The sequence below is a fragment of the Seriola aureovittata genome, chromosome 21 (assembly GCF_021018895.1).
Source record: "Seriola aureovittata isolate HTS-2021-v1 ecotype China chromosome 21, ASM2101889v1, whole genome shotgun sequence".
Lineage (NCBI taxonomy): Eukaryota > Metazoa > Chordata > Actinopteri > Carangiformes > Carangidae > Seriola > Seriola aureovittata.
The window spans coordinates 17,661,118-17,678,679 of NC_079384.1; the positions used below are offsets into that span (position 1 = coordinate 17,661,118).

At 41.7% G+C, this 17,562-nt stretch overlaps 1 protein-coding gene across 5 annotated transcripts in view; it reads left to right on the forward strand.

The window, feature by feature from the left end:
• LOC130162216 (rho GTPase-activating protein 44-like) overlaps positions 1-17,562 on the forward strand; it is an 83,218-nt gene that overhangs the window by 59,458 nt on the left and 6,198 nt on the right. Inside the window, exons 12-22 of one of the 5 annotated variants that reach the window (XM_056365834.1) lie at positions 2,536-2,617; positions 2,748-2,828; positions 4,849-4,962; positions 6,145-6,236; positions 6,352-6,532; positions 10,306-10,323; positions 11,767-11,958; positions 12,753-13,277; positions 14,231-14,346; positions 15,655-16,038; positions 16,660-16,704. In XM_056365834.1, coding sequence (XP_056221809.1) covers positions 2,536-2,617; positions 2,748-2,828; positions 4,849-4,962; positions 6,145-6,236; positions 6,352-6,532; positions 10,306-10,323; positions 11,767-11,958; positions 12,753-13,277; positions 14,231-14,346; positions 15,655-16,038; positions 16,660-16,667 — 1,793 coding nt within the window. In that variant the 3' untranslated portion in view covers positions 16,668-16,704. The remainder of the gene's footprint in view (positions 1-2,535; positions 2,618-2,747; positions 2,829-4,848; positions 4,963-6,144; positions 6,237-6,351; positions 6,533-10,305; positions 10,324-11,766; positions 11,959-12,752; positions 13,278-14,230; positions 14,347-15,654; positions 16,039-16,659; positions 16,705-17,562) is intronic. The other 4 variants (XM_056365833.1, XM_056365835.1, XM_056365836.1 and 1 more) reach the window with 4 other exon arrangements.

Below are 17,562 nucleotides of genomic sequence, written 5' to 3' on the forward strand. Positions count from 1 at the left end.
TGTTTGTAAGGTTTTGGGATGTAATATCTGACTGACAGTCATTTGTCTTCATGCAAAAGCCAGTTGCACAAACAGATTTGTTGTATGTGTTGTTTCCTCATACTTGGACTTCTCTCTTAGGCACAATTCACAAATACAAATTCACGAGTCATATACAGATGGTGTAAAAAGAAAATACTCATTTGAAATGAATAAATGGCTTCATCTGAATTAATTTTGAGTTTAAATATGAAATTAATTCAATTAAAATATACAGAAAACAAACTTGATGCTAAATTAATGTTCTGTTCACCATGTGGTTTTTATCATCTTGCCAATTTACTGAGAAGCCTTTTAGATTTAATGAGAGTGCTGCTTTTATGACATGCCATTGGCAGCTGTACTATTAATGTGACGCTTTATTGACTGCTATATTTGTTATCTTTCTGATTTCCGACACCTGAAGCTCTCTTTAAATCTTCTGTGACAATTTTCTGAATAAAACTTACCCACAAATAAAGTGGACCAGATAGCGTCATATGGCACCGTTAGTCATTTGCTGTCGTTTTGTCCCAGTGACCCAGTTAGGACGACTGACTGACTGACTGACTGAATAAACAGGTCTGGATCTCTTTGTTTTAACCCTGATGAAGGTCATATCTGGTCGGTTTTTAAATTGTTTCTTGAAGAATCCATGTAACTAACAAAATTCCACATCTTAAATCTGTTAGACTATTAGTTTATTTAACAGGGAACATGCAGTACATAACCAGAGTTAGCTGTATATCTAATTTACATCTTGGCAGGAAGATGTTAAAAACAAAGGTACAAAACAAACAATTAATAAAATAAAATGCAAAATACATTACATAGTCTCCATATTGAAAAGCTCCTCCTGTTCAGCTGAACAAACGTGGAGATTCAGTATTTCTTCCCATCAGGAACAACACAGTATGTCACATTATTAAATATCAAAGTCAGTTACTCAGCAGTGTTCACTGGAGCGTGCGGAGGAAGAGAGATGAATCCTAGTCGAGGCCATATCCCTCTCTAATGATGCCATGTTAAAGTGAGTTAGCTCTAACAGCAAATGTAATTTGTGAGCCTCTCCTACAGGGGGGTGGGGGTGGTGTTGGTTGTGATGGTGGAGGGGGGGCGAGCAGGTGTTCCTCTTCCATTCAGCTTCAGTCACAATCAGTTTGCTCTTCTGAGTAAACATAGTAAACCAGAGGAGCGTCCTGTGGTTTCAAAATAATATTTAATATGTTTATTTAGCCCCAACCGCACACAACATACCTACACACACACACACACACACACTCCAGACTCTCAGACATGTACGGAGACACACTCAGACAGAATGACAGCAGCCTCCAAGCTGTCTCCCAGCGAGGGACAGCCCGACTTCGTTGTTAGTCTTCCATCCTGTGAATCCCTGGGGGAAGTGAACGCAGCAGACCAGAGAGAGAAGAAGACAAGTCAGAGAAAAGCCCGGTGATCTGACGCCTTCCTCGTCAGCGCTGGAAAATGACGCCACTAGTTCTGGTCAAATATTGATTGGAAATAGTTTTCTGTTTATTATTGTTGAACTACAGTAGGTGGGTCTGTGTAGAATTGCACTCAATGCGCACTTTATTAGGAACACCTGTGCACCTGCTTTTTCATGCAATCAGCAAATCATGTGGTTTCATTGAGATGCATAAAATCCTGCAGAGCTTCAGTTACTGTTCACATCAATCGTCACAAAGAGGGGAAAATGCATTTTTTAACCTGCTCATCGAGACAGAGAAAAGAAGTTCAAACCCAGCTTCTTTTCCCCGGCGTCACACACACCTGAGCAATCGCTGCTTGAAGCGAGCAGAAAATGTCAGATTGTTGGTTTTGGGAAAGTTACAAAATTGTCTGAAATGTCAGACGCAGCCCCCTCAGTTGCACCGTCGATAAGGTGAGGAGAGAGAAGGGGGTTCAGATGCTATTAGAGGATCTAACAGGCACTTTGATTGAAGAATACTGAAGCTTTTATAATGGACCACAATTTCAGCCAAGTGAAGACTGTCTGGCTTGTAGGATTGAATGGTAATGTTCAATGACACACACATAGAATGCCGTAGAGTCTGCAATAAGAAGAAGGAAATTACACTCACATATACAATCACATCCAGGCCTGACAGTCTGATTCAGACTTCATTCAAACCTGTCCATTGAGAGCAGTTTCTGCAGTGGTTTGTTCTTCCCACACCCATAATGAAATTTCCTCCAGAACAAAATACAGAGGCATCAGTCAAACACCACTGTATATACTGCACTGAATTGATTCTGTATTGAGTGGTTGAAGTGTTAATCCAGTCACAGCTGGTTTCCCTTCATGTTTCCTCTTTTGTTTTCAGAAAATATCTTGTTCTCATGTCTCCAACTGTGTCGTTTTTATACATTCTATACATATATATATCACCTGCTGGTCATCATACAGACACATCTGCATTATATATCATTGTATTTGTACAAATATTTACATGAATACATGTATTTATCATAGCTTTGTCTTGTTCTCTCCAGGTGCTTTGAAGTCCTACCTGCGGGAGCTCCCTGAGCCTTTAATGAGCTTTGAACTCTACAACGACTGGATCCAGGCCTCCAAGTATGTATCGCTTCAGTATAATAAATCAGTAGAGATGCCTGACCTTCCTTTCAAATCACATCTTTAAGTTAGAAACGTTTATACATGCTCCACCTTTCTCTAAATGCAGCTCTTTTCTGCCCCCCCACAGCATTCAAGATCAAGACAAGAGGCTCCAGGCTCTCCTCAACGCCTGTGAGAAACTACCCCCAGCCAACAATAACAACTTCAAGTGAGTCACTGTCTCCGTGTTTCACTCCCCTCTGTGCTCCTCTCCCAGAGACTGTTGTTTTCATTACCCAGGCCGACATGGAAGTAAACCAGCTAAAATAACCCAGTTAATCTAAAATCATTTGTTTAACTTAGTTCTTCAACTGCAGATGCAGGATTGATTGTGTCAAAACCATGATCAATCATATCATTGATAAGTGCTGGGGTTAATTTAACTATGTATATATTCTAACTATGAAATAAAAAAAACAAGAACAACATCCTGAACATTACATTAAGATTACTCGGTTGTGTATGGAGCCCTTTTCTCTTCTTTCATCTGCTGTTCCTTGTCTCCTCCCGTCCCTCCTGCAATTCACTCTTAAAGCTGCAGTAACTTTTTTTTGTTTGTTTGTTTATGTGTTTATTTTTTGTTTTAGCAAGTGAAAACAAGCTGTAGAAACTTAAGCATTCATCAGGAGTCGTGTTCATGTCCACCTGATGAATCTAAGTCCAGTGTTCCCTCTCTTTTAGCTCTGTGTTTGGTCTCCACCAGCTCCTGAGGAAAATATCTGCCTCTTTAGCTGCTAAATGCTCGACTATGTTCCCTCTCTCACTCTTTAACTGTGTCTGTCTGCTGTTTGCTAGTAATGGCCAGTGGCTTTTCAGAGCCATAAATCAAAACTAAATAGCTGAAAGACGCTAAAACGCTTTGTAAAACTGAGGGGAACTGCAGAATCAGGAGATAATTCTCAGTTGGGTCCTTTTTATTTCAACTTAACAAAATTGAAAAACATTGAACAGTAATTGAGACATTTTTGTTGCAGGGGTTGTAGCATAAAACTATTTATTGATTATAGCCAATTTAAGAGAAAAATCTGCCTTTCATGTTTCATTTTCAGTCACTTTACCTTCTTAGTATCTGTTTGCTTCCTCGTATCAGCAGTGGTGCTGAATCGATGAGGCTGGATCAACCAGCGGCTCTGATCGACACCTCCCTGAAAGGACTTTGACCTCAGTGTGAACCGCTGCTGAGAAAAAGGCTGTATACCTTAACTGTAGATCTATTAGCTGCTGGATTGAGATGAGTTGTGAATATTTGCTGAAGGACTTGCTCTCACGAGCAAAAGAAAACGCAGAACAAGAGGAGAGGAAGCAATGGTAGAGAAATTAAAGAGAGCGAGATACTGCAGCACTTGTCAGTGTCATCATCGAATCGCACAAATAGGGTGTATTTTTAGACAGTCGTCCTCTGAGGAGACCTGTCAGACCTGTCCAGATGATCACTGCTCGCTGGAATGAGCCGCCTGATGTTCATTCAACTGTAGTTGGGCTCAGGATGAGTCATCCAGCTCAGCTGCTCTCACAGAGCCACAGAAACCCACTGGCCCATTTCTCTCTCTCAGAGCCCCTACGAAGACCAGAGAATAGAAAGAGTAGTTTGCTGGAATAATGTGTTTTAGCTCAGTGTGCCTCATGAAGGCAGGGCATGATAAAAGCATAGTGTTGTTCAAACCACACACAGTATAAGTCTATTGTTGGAAATAGACCTTATTTTAACCCAAAGAACTCAGGGTGGGAAACTTGGCCTGGATTAACAAGTACAGCCCAGTATTGTTCTGTTATTTCCCACATTTCTCATCAAGCTGAAAACTGTTTTTTTTCTTAGGTTGTGAAACGTTGACATGTTTGTTTGACAGGACAGGGATTCTTTAGGTCATTTACCTTTAGTTTTATGTAGCTAAGCCAATTTTAATCATAGTATTTGGCCCCAAATCACAAATTTGCAACAAAGAGCTTTACAATCAGTACAATGTACGATACCCTCTGTCCTCAGATCCTTGATCTACAATATAGCAGTTTACCTTTCTCACAGAAATAAGAAAAATCAAAGATCGTGTTTGTTTTGGTAGATGCAATCACAGTTTCTGAAAACATCTAGCTCACAATTCTTTGGGAATTTAACAAAAAGCTTAATTAGCATAATTTTAAGTGATGTTTTCACTGACTGACTGACGTATTTCCTGTATTTGTTTCAACAGGTATTTGATCAAATTCCTCTCCAAACTGACTGAGTACCAGGATGTAAACAAGATGACACCTGGAAACATCGCTATTGTCCTTGGACCCAACCTGCTGTGGACACACAATGAAGGGTACGTTAGCATATCCAACTATATGACTATATAAGCATTCATTAGAGTGAGACATACATGTGATATTTAAAGGCAAGGCAATGCAAGTTTATTTATACAGCACCATTCAAACACAAGGCAATTCAAAGTGCTTTACAGAGGCATTGAAATAGCATTTAAAAACAATAAAACCAAATTTGAATAAATGAAAATATTGAAATATCATATCACATCAAAATTGCATAAAATCAGGTAAGAAATTTAGGACACCTTTTAAAAATAAGTGCTGCAGTGAAAAAATACATTAAAAACAAGCAAAGATGCAAGATTAAAAGATGCTACATATGTAATTTATTCCTAAAATGCAGCAAATGGTGTTGTTTTAAACCCTGATTTAAATTAGCTGAGAGTTTAAAGTATCAGTCTGTTATTTATTTTTCACATTGTCAGCTGATATACATTCTTCCTCTTAGCCATAGAGCTCCATTGTTGTCCAAAAACACATCAGTGAGTTACACTGCCACACTGAGAGACATGTTCCTTCATTTACCCGCCCCCTCTTCATATCAGTGAGGTTTATAGGGTTCAATTGAGGGGGAAAAATGAGGAGAGACAGTGTCATGTTTGGGTAAAGTATCACTTGAGTGTCGCCTCGGTTCATTTTCATATTTTTCACATGTGAAAAATCAGTTTGTAATGCAGCAGCCTGGTGGATTGGGCAGGCAGACAGAGAGGCGAAGGACTCAGTATCCACAGGGATTCTCTCATCACAGCTCACTTTCTTTTTCCCTCTTTTTCTCAGTGGAAAATTTGAGCTGCTGATAGTCGTGATGCCACTCAGAGCTCAAAGTGCTGTTAACACAAAAGGCCAGTGGGCACACGGCTCCAACACATCTCCAGGAGACAATTCTTATAATACAATATATTCACGATGATGACTAAGCAGTTTGAGAAGGGTGAAGGACACTTCCTTTATATCTCTATGTAAATCTTACTAACTCTTTATCCCTCTCTAACTTTTAATTAGGATTTTAATAGGCCACATTTCTGAAATGGTTTTAATTTTTTGTCATTTTAATGCCTCTGCAGTATCATGAAAATGTGTTAATCACCGCCTGCGCATAAATTCTGATAATCCAGACAGCTACTTTTCCTCTGCGTCCTGTCATTAAAGAAAAAGTCTGTCTCCTCTGTTCGCTGCAGCAACATCACAGAGATGATGACAACAGTTTCCCTGCAGATCGTCGGTATCATCGAGCCCATCATCCAGCACGCCGACTGGTTCTTCCCTGGAGGTGAGGAGAGAAAACACAACAGGAAGTAGATTTTTATTTGGAAGCAGCAAAATATACTAAGACTTATTTTTTCTTTTATTTCTTGTATCTCTTCTTTTTCTTCCGTCTTTCTTAGAAATCGAGTTCAACGTCACAGGGAACTACGGAAGCCCCGTCCACACTAACCACAACGCCAACTACAGCTCGATGCCGTCTCCAGACATGGATCAGATCGACCGTAAGCAGAGTGATCAGAGCCGACGGCCACTCAGCGTCGCCACGGACAACATGATGCTGGAGTTCTATAAGAAGGACGGGTATGATTCTCCTACTATATATAAAAGAAAACTTATTTTAATTTATTTTCAAAACTTGTTTGGGGATGCAGTACAAATCTAATATTTAAATACCTGACTTTAAATGTAAATACTTTATTTACAATAATATATGTAGAAAACAATTATTAAAAATAAAAACTAGAGATTTAAAAGCCAACACTGTCAGCTGACCTGGCGCTCCCTTCATTTTTAACGCCAGATGATGCAACGCCTTGTATGTGATTACTCACTTACTCAGTACCTTAAAGCGGATTTTAAAGTGTGAAGCCAGTATGTGATATGTGATGTGCGCTTTGTTCTGGTCAGTCAGTTTGGTCAAGTAGCTGAATTTTGAACAGTTTCTCCACAGCTCCACTGTTCAGAAAGGTAAACAAGTATCACAACAATCTAGGCAGGAGGATAGAAAGGCAGGTCTGTTAAAACAACATGTTTTCATCAGTTACATTAGAATAGAAAATACACAGGAGGAGCCACTGGAAATACTTCTCCCAACTGTAAATTCACATTTCAATAATTTTTTTCTTTTAATGTTTGATGGCTCTAGATATTACAATACCTATAGCCTCCGCTGCTATGGAGAAGAAGCTAATTAGATGTGTAAGTCAGATCTTTAGTGAATTAAAAGCATTTTGTTGTTGTATCTGTGAAAAAAACACAGTGACATAGTTGTCAAATTCATCCAAAAATCCAGGGCTAGAATTTGTAATATGGAGAATTTATGTCTACAAGCTTGTACCTCTGACCTTTAATCAACAAGCCAGAAATTTTCTGAGGGAAGTTTTGAACTTTTGGACCAATGATTTAACCAGAAGAGTTTCATGCCTTGCAACTCTATGACAGAAAGAAAACATGGGGTCTTATTTATGCCAGAGAAGTTTGTGTTATATATAGTTATTGACAATTGACTCAAAATGTGTATTCAATTAAGCATTTCATTGGCTACAGGTTTTGTCTTAACAAATATACAAACAGTTTTTTGGGAATGAAAGAAAGGAATATTACTTGTTTTGCAGGTTTTTGTCTAAAGTAATGAACAAATAAAAAAAAATTAAAAAACGGTCCAAACAGAGATGTTTTTTAGATACAAGATGGCATGTTGTAGTAGAATAATTAAACTGAGTAAAGTATGTTCACAATTCGTCCATTACCACATCTAAATGAGCTGCAAACTCGTGTTCGGTATCAGTAAATCATCATTAAAATGCAAAAGAAAATCTCATCAAAACAAATAGAAACAACGTTGGAACAGATGGTCTGTTTCTAAAACTCTTGGGAATAGTTAAGAGGAAGAACTGGAGACAGATACATGTCAATAAATGACCCTTATGATTCAGAACTGAGTAAAAAACTCCCCTAACAATCCTCTTTCTATGAGCTGGTCTTAGATAAGCCCATTCATCTAAAACCTCCCAGTGATTAGACTCACAATCATGTCTCTCGGCCTCCGAATCAATCAGCAGTCTAGTCTTCTCTGTTTCATTCAGGGTGGATGCTAACTGACAGCTTTTTTCTAAACAAGGCCACTTGGAGGCACGTGAAGTTTCCACATGACTTCCTCCTGACAGGGTCGGACATGTGAAGTAAGAGCAGGAGAATTCCCCACTGATTACGCAAGTTTCATGTGAGAAGTGACCTCAGGGGAAAAGCTCGGTTTCACTATGAGGTGGACAGAGAGGATACGGTGTCACTCTTTTATCTGCAGCACCTGCCTTCGAGCTCTTTATGCCGCCCATTGAGACGGTTTGAAGTGAGAAAACAAGGAAGAAAAGAGACAGATAGACAGAGGCAGAGCTGACATTTAGTCTGTGAAATGAGGAATCTGACAATCCTTGAGCTGCAGAGGAGGATTAGTTGAAAACCAGTTAGTCACTTTCTTTCTCTCTCTCTGTGTCTCTCTTTCTTCAATGCTTTAATACACCCTTGGTCTTATTAAGGCCTGCGGGTAGTCTGAGCTGTCTGCAGCCCAGGGACCACAAGTACCCCAGCTAATTAAACCTGGACCAAGTGTGTGCTGGGTCTGATCAATAGAGCTCAGCTTTCAATGGAAACACACAGAGAATAATCTTTAGAGGCTTTGAAAGAGAGGTTTTCTCAGTTTTTATGTACTGAAGGTTTGTTTGTTTGCTTGTAAAGTTGCAAAATTCACATCTCTCTTGAAAGTTAACTAATGCTCAGACACTAAAATTTGCTGCTCCGGGGATCTGTGCCCTGTAATGGTCAAGAATAAAAAAAAAAAGTGATATCAAGTCATCATTCCCATGGTTCTCTGCACCCAGCACAGCCAGCTGAAGGACACACACTGCACTCACCCTGTGCCTTAATTTGGCCACTGAGAATAATTTATAGGTACCCTGGACAGGATAATACATACAAGGTCACATACAAGGCTTGAAAAAAATAGCAGACAGTAGCCAGAGAGTTTATTTTGACCTCCACAGAGGAGGTTACGTTTTCACCCTTGTTGGTTTATTTGTCAGCAGGATTATGCAAAAAGTAATGAACTGATTTGCACCGAACTTGGTGGTGGGACATGGGTCAGGGAAGAACCCATTAGAATTGGGGATGGATATGGATTCTTTAATATGAATTAGATTTTTTTTTTTTCTCTGAAGTCTGGTGTGTGTTGTTTGACACTGACCTTGGTGGAGGTCTGCACTCTCTGAGTGACCTTCTAGTTAGAGATTTTTGTCAAAGCAAAATGGTTTAGCAACATCTTTGACAAATATGATTCATAAAATAAGATTTATTTCAATCAGTAGACATAAATAGCAGTTACAGGACTTTGGAAAATAGTTAGATTAGATTCCTGAACATCTTACCCCAAAACCGTAGTCATTAAAGGAATAGTGTGGTATTTTGGGACATATACAAATTGTATGGTAAATATAAAACCGTAGCCTGCAGCTTGTTAGCTTAGCTTATCTTAAATACTGGAAACAGGATGAAATAGGTTCTGTAGCTCGGCTAAAGGCAACAAAATCCCAGCCAAGAACAGTTTAGTGCACAAAACCACAACTTCTTGTTTTTACACTTTATTTTTGTAAATAAATGAGATATTTTGTGGTTATTAGTGATCCTTAGAGGTGCTTTAAGGTGTTTAGTCTTCATGCTAAGCTAAGCTAACTGTCTGCTTCATATTTACTGGACAGATATGAAAGTGGTATAAATCTTCTCATTCTTCTGACTCTTCGTCCTCTGGCTTCCCTGCTGGCTCCCTGAACCAATGAATACAACTTAAAATAACATACTGATTACACATTTTATCAGTATTAATTGATCAAATTTTCATAATTGATCTTTTTTTTTATCTGATTATGATTCCCTGATCCCTGCAAAGGAACCAACAGACAGAATCACTGCAGCTGCTTGAAACCTTTTGGTTTTTCTCTTATTTTTGGGGGGATTTTCTTGGATTCATCAGGGAAACTTTGACCTAATTATGGCTAAATGGAACAATCATTTTCTCTTTGCATTTTGACGTGGTTGAAACACTTCAGGGAGAGCGCTTTTCACCCCTCAAATCGCTCTCCTCATTACACTCAGCGTGACCCTCGTCCCTTGCAGCTCCCTGCCAGCCCGGCCTCCCTGTTTTCACTTTGCTGCTCCTCCATCTTGGTTCTTGTCTTTAAAGTTTATCCTGCCAAAGTTCTTCTGCTCTGATAACAATGCTGTTAATGAGCCCGGGGAGACTCTTGTCCCCCATGATCTTTACTCCTGTCCTCATTGTGCTTGTCTCTGTGTTAACAATGCAGCATTAGGAAGATACAAAGGTACAGTATTGTTCCTCTACCTCTGCTCACCCTCTCATCAGTCAATTCATCATCCGTCTTTCTCAGCTGCACGTTGACAGGAAACCGTCTGTCACTTGTCATATGTGTGTGTGTTTAATGCTCCTGTCAGTTCTGCCTGAAGTGACACACTTGGACTCCTATAGTTCAGTGTCTCCTACAGAGTGGGATGGGGGTGGGGATGGGGGGCAACAAAGCAGGTCTTTCTTTGTATGTTTATATAAGTAGCATCTTTGCAGTTTCTGGCACTGGATAGACTTGTTCACCCTGTGAGTACAAAAGCTTATTGTTGCTTAGTCTTAGCTGACTGCATAGTTAAGTTAACAAACTTCACCTGCTAGCATCTCCAAACCTGATGATGGAAAGTAACTAAGTACTTAAATTCAAGTACTGAGCTCAAGTATTTGTATTTTACTTGAGTATTCCCATTTTGTACTACTAATTGAGTATTAGATTTAGCTAGGTGTACCTAATAAACTGGCAACTGACTGTATATTATAGGCTATATCACATAGTTGGGGGAAAAAATTTATTTTAATTCATGTTTATTAATCGGCTTTCAGACCAACAGAGCAGAAATCAGCTGTTTAGTGACCCTAGCTCCAGAGCTCTTGCAATTTTTGTCCTGCAACATAATGTTAGATAGTTGAGCTAGTGCTAACTTTGTGCTAGAGATCATCTTTTCTAATCCAACTTCAGTGGTGGATGTGGTGATGACAGGTTGTATGAACTCCTCATAAATGGGTTCCTGGCTTTGAGATATGTACAGCAGGCTGTGTGTACCCAACAGGACTGAGATGTAATGTGTTAATTATTGAGCTTTAGAGGTGCTGGTAGGCAGATGTTGTTACCTTTCGACAGAGTTTCTCTTTCTTTCAGTGTTTATGCTAAGCTAAGCTAATCAGACGCTTGCTGTAGCTTTGCATTGAACAGACAGAGGCGAGATTCGTATCAATCTTCTCATCTCACTCTTCACAATAAAGTGTTTTTTCCAAATATGTCAAATTATTACTTAAGTTATTTCTCACAGGGATCATAACATGCATCCTGTTCTTGTCCATTTCATCCAAACTGCTCTTGTGTGGCAGTTATTACAAGACTTGGCGTTTCACCTCACTCATACACTGTTATCGTGCAGGGAATTATCCATTTTAGCCAGACACTGTGTAGATAAACTGTTGTTCTCTGTTGTTGCATGCTGAGGATCATGAGTAGAACAATACAAGGCTTTATATGTGGAGTAGTGTGACCCTGGAGGCTGATTCAGGGTCAGGCCTTTTCACTGCGCTAAGCCGATCCCCTGTCAGCAGCACTTCACCCCTGACGATGCGTTTAGGGTGTGGAAACCCCCCCCCCCCCCCCAGAACCGCACAAACACACGCCCTCCCTTGATTTGATTGGCTGTGCATCTCTGTCCCACTGCAGCATGGGTGTCAGGGTGATGGACACTTCTTGGGTGTCGCGCAGGGGCTCCTCGTCCACGCGTAAAGCCTCCTCCACGCCACCGAGCGTGCATCCCCCCATCCCGCCCACTGACGCTCTCATCCCCGAGCAGCCTGGGGAATTCTCTGCCTCCCCCTCCCCCACCCCTCCTCCCACTAGCAGTGACCGAGCCAGGTAAGGCTGTTGTGCCCCTCCCCTTCCTGTTTCACCTCCTCCTCCCCTACACACACGCCTCCCACCTGCTGCTGATCCCCCTCCTCGCCGCGTGTGCTACTGCGCCCTGCAACTGACACCAGGACAGCGCTGTCTGCTCTTACCCCCCAGTTTTTTTGTCTGTTGCTGCCCCACCCCTCACAACAAACTCATCCTCCCACCTCTATGTGAACCCCAGTGTCTCACCTCTGATGAAGCATGTCATTTCAAACTCTGTGATTACTCTTTAAGTTGTTCTTTTAAAAGTTTCTCATCCTTGGATTTGTAGAGCCATGTGTGGAGTTAATTTTCTGCCTGAGCGGCGATACTGTATATCATGTGCTGCAAGTGAAGATTCTGACTTCTCTGTAGTCTGGGTTTTTTTACGTAATGAAGTTCATCCATAGTTCAGCAGAAATGGTTCATTGCTGCATGTGCATGAGTTATATATCTGTTTTGTTTTTGCCATTAGTCCAAGCATCATGAGCAGCATAACAGTCCATTGTCGCAAGGCCCTGCAATGGATGAGGTGACTGACTTTTCTCTTTTATTTTGAAAACCACAGATTTTCATGAGCACTTCTTCTTTATTTTTTGTGCTGTTACCCTGTTGCTCCGTTACTTCTCCTTCCTAACACGATAATTAATAATCACCTGAATTCCTCCCTCATAATGGACCAAACTTAAACTCAATAGATAATCAATATGTCCCACTTCTCTAACCAACTTTGACCAGCTCAGTTCCCCCATGAAACTTTGATATTTTTATCATTGCAGCTCGGATGATGCATCCTCCAATTGGTCGGACTCCTGTTACGCCTACCCCTCCCCTGAGGAGGACAGGCCGCCTCCCCCTTACCCATCTTCCTCATCTTCCTCCTCCTCCTCTTGCTCTTCCTTCTCGCTCCCTCACCATTTCTACACCCGAGCACCTCCGGGTATGCGTCCCGTTGCTCCCAGCCCCGAGTCCGTGCCTTCCGGCCCGTCCCCCCCCCCCCGCCGCTCCGGCTACAGCCCACCCCCACTCCCCCACTCCCTCTGCCCATCCCCTCAGCAGCTTGACGTCAACTCCAACCCCAAACCCAGCTCCCTGCACCTTCCCAAACAGGCCTCCTTGTCCGATGCTCCGCATGCGCCCCTGTCTGAAACGAATGGCTCCACCCTTTACATCAAACCCCCGCTCGTTCTTACACGTCACGATCTGTTCCTGGGCTCCCCCAAACCCCCCAACACTCCCCTATCTGCTCCCCCTCCATGGGCAGCCTGTGCCTGTAGCCGAGAGCGAGGAGCCAAGCTGACTAGGTAAATACAGACCCCTGCTCAACTCTTTCGTACTTCCAACACAATTCACACACAAATGAAGAGAAGCCCCACGGGGATGAAAAGAAGCCTGAGAGAGGGATGAGATGAGGAGAGAAGGAGATGGGTGAGATTAAGATACTCCCGACAGCGCCACCCTGTTCTCCATCTTATTATTTCTTTTGGTTTTGTATCCGTCAGTCATGGAAATCAATACGCTTTAGGAATTCCATTATCAGATCCATCTTTAATTTAATAGCCATGTATGCAATCCATAACTTTCCATGTTGCCAGGATATTCAGGAGCCGGTTGCCAGGCAACAAAGGAAATTCAAAGCTTTCAGTGAATACCATTTTAAAAAGTGGGCGTTAATGAGTCATGCCAGTGGGCCCAGTCTACCCTGAGTGGTAGACTGCAAGATCAGACCTTGAATATGAACACAACACAACACAATGGTGTTTGTTGAAGTGAAACAACATGGAAAGCAACACGAGTTAATGACATAATCATGATGTCTGATATCGGAGGAAATCCCAAAGATGCTCATCTGCATTGCTCCACCCTGACTTTAAATCCCAGCAGCTTCAGTCATCCATCCATGTCTCATCTGCTGAATGTGAGAGCAGCTCTCAGTCAGTCGGTATAAACTGGTTATGTTCTGACCTTCAGGTCCTTCTCCCATTGGCATTCTGGCTGCGCTGCACTGTAAAAGTACGGAAAATCCATTAAGCCATCAGGGTTTATTTGGGATTTCTGAACTGCTTCTGCTGCACCACAGTATAGACTACATGTCCATCTGCAGCAGTGGTCACTCAGGCTATTTGACATTGAACTATGGGTGCTCTCATATTTTTTTTAAAATGCCGAGAGACTTACAGACACAGGGTTGACATATTATTAAGTGAGATGCACGGAGGAGCTTGTGATTTGTAAATGTGTGTTTTTTTCTCCTCAGCACTCTGAAGAACAAGGAGCTGTCTCCAGTGATCGGCCAGAAGGGAATCCAGGGAACGATGACCTCTTGTGGACAGTCGCAGCACTCTGAGCACAGCCCACACACCCTGAGGAGAGGTAATAAGGGGGTGGCGTATCACTGCTGCCTTAGTGTCCTGCACTATTTACTTTTATGTTTTCATCTTAGCCATTTTCTGCCATTTCTGGCTTAATCTGTTTCTTAAAGTAATGGCTTTCAGACATGCACCTCGTCATGTAAATCTGCTGTCAGTTTCACGTCAGTCTCAGATCGGAGTGAGCCCCTGTCACTTTTTTGTAAAGGTCACAACTTTGATCTTAGTCTGAGCTGAATGCTGCCACGTTAACATAAAGGCTACAGCAGCACAAGGTTCCACCTTCTTAAGACTAATAAATTTCTAATTGTTTTTTTCTCTTATGCACAAAGAAAATCTTTAATAAACTTTTTTATTATTAAATACTGAGAATAAACCCTGGATCCTCTAATGTCAGATGAGTCTATGAAATGTTTAATCAGCCATGGTTTCCCCTCATAGTGCAGCACAGAAGAGGAAAAAACTAAGAAAAACACTACAATCATTAAAATATCAATCTCACTGAATTTCACACAAACGCTTCACATCCAACATGTGAGCAAAAAGGAGTCACATCCTAAAGATTGTTGTTTTTAACTCTGTCTGGCCCCTTCAGTGTTGCTCTTCCTGAGGTTTCTCGCTTGTTTTGCCTGTTAAACGGTTGTTTTTGATTTCCATATAAAATAAACTGACTTTACTTGAGCACTGTGAGACTGAAGGTTATAAAACACGCAGCAGAATTATATATTATCAACAACAAATGATAAACTTGTGAAGAAAATTGATTTAGGGATCTCCATGGTTGATTAGATTAATGGGTAACTCTCATTTTCATAATGATCATTAAAGGGAAACTCCTCAGATTTTACTCGGTAAAGTCAGTTTATTCATTTTGGTTGAGCCTGTAAAAACAGCTGTATAATGCTCCCATTTACAGAAAATCTGTTTCATTAAGTTTGAAAGATGAGGACATTAACAGGCGGGTAAAGTCTAATGAAAGACTCTGTACTTTATAGGATCTGCAGGATCTGAAGGAATGACTCATACTAAAGAGTAAAAGTCAGGAAATCTCAGACCCTGCTACTTCAGATTTTAATTTTATTTTTGAAAATCTGCCTCCCAACATAACGGAAGTACAATAGAACCACTGGAGTGACAGCCATCGAGCTCTATAATAAGTTTTAAAATCCATCACTTATTCAGCCTGTGAGAGAATGAGAAGACTCCTTTTCCTTCATATCATCATGTTGTCCAGCCGTGACTCAGCTCTATCATTGCAGTTTTATAATATTTATATTTATGAGATCTATTTTTTTTGTGGGTGTCTCCACAGCTAAGAAGCTGGCCCCCATCCCCCCTAAAGGCCCTTACTGTCAGACAGGAGCCATGTCCGACCAGTCGACAGGTCAGCCGTCTCCAGTCAGCTTGTCGCCCACTCCTCCCAGCACCCCCTCCCCGTATGGCTTCAGCTACCCGCAGGGATACGCCACCATCGGCTCCCCGGGTCAGATCCAGGCGGCCACCACCCCGTCCCTCTCCTCGCCGCCCTCGCTGGCCGGGACTCTCACCAAGGCCAGGCCGACCCCCAAGCCACCCCGGCAGAGGCCCAGCTTACCTCCTCCTCAGCCCCCCACCACGCCCGGCGCCAGTCCCCAGCCTCTGGACCATTCAGCAGGTCTCCTGGACGGTTTGTCTCCCGGGGAAAGCATGTCCACAGGTAATGTCACAGATTACAGCACATTACCACACATGTACACGCAGACTGGACTGTTGATGTATTTGAATTCTTATAGTCTACTTATTTAAGCCCATTTATTACTGGTTACTCGAACAAATGATGCAGTATTTTTCATAAATAATATGAAATAAGTCTTCCTCTCATTAGTCAAGCTTTACACTTTAAGAAATGAACCACAGCTGCATTGTTTAATCACCAGATATTACAAGATGACTATAACAGGTTGATTGATCATGGATTTATCACTAAATCCACAACGTTTTTAATTGTTTATACAATACAAACCTCACTACAACAGTAAACTTCAAAGTCTTCAAAAACAAATATTACAGCTAAACAGCTAAACTTTTCATTGGATTTTTTAGCAATGAAAATACATATATTGAGTATTTTTTTTTAGGTTCAGGCTGATTGGAGATGCTCAAAAATAGCATCCTTTTTGAAATCTCAACATAAATCTGCACTAAAACACGATGATTTTCTGTTGACTGTTGCTGGAGTTAATACTAATTAATTTGCCTCATCAGCACAAGCAGGTTCTAATGATGTTTTCGTCTAATTTTCCCTTCTTGTCGACTGCTCTTATTGTCTCACTTACAGCGGTATGAGGCGAGTGTGATTCTGTGTGTGAGAGGGACTTTTAGGGTAAGCAGGAGTTCCTGTGCTCAAGCCTCACCTCTCCACCCCCACCCCCCCACCCTCCACCTCAAGTCCAATCCCCTTGTCATCTCGGCCAAACACGGAGCCGGCTCACACTGGGGTGAGGCTGCCAGCAAAGGCAGATCTTGGATCAGGCTAAGATCTGATTCAGTTTGCCTCTATGGCAGCTTCACCTTAGAGCCGCTCCTGATGTTACCTGTACATGACTTCTCATTATGTACCAACACACAGCTGCTGTGTTCAGTCCACCTTTAACTCGTTTGTGGCCTTTGCATGGTGGCTGAGACTGATGCATGGCTTAAAGTCCAGTCTAAATAGACCAGGATGGACGCCTTTTTTACTCTGAATCCCACCCATAATGCCCTTCTCCAGCTGCCCCCCCCCCCCCCCCCCAGCTTTGACAGTCACTGCCCCCCCCTCACACTCCCGCTCCACTCCACAATGTTGTACCTCACTGCCCACCGCTGTTCTTCAGTCAGCACACACTTCCTGTCTGTGCCACTTGTCTATCACTCTGTGGATTGTCATCATTCACACAAAGATGCTCCAGTTCTTTGTATCACACTGAGGTCAATTTATTCATTTATACACAAGTATAACTAACTACATTGATCTTGGTTTGGTTTTGGGTTGTGACAGTGTTTATTGAATTTGTTTTTAATGCTCATTGATCATGTCTGAATCAGGTGTAGAGTATTAGGTATGTACGATATTGATACTTTCGATAATTTACTCACCAGCATTCATGTAGTTTCTACCAGTGCAGTTTATCTATTACTGCAGCTGTGATGCGTGGCACAGATGTAGCTGTCTAAAAAAACTGCTTCCCTCCTTTGATTATGC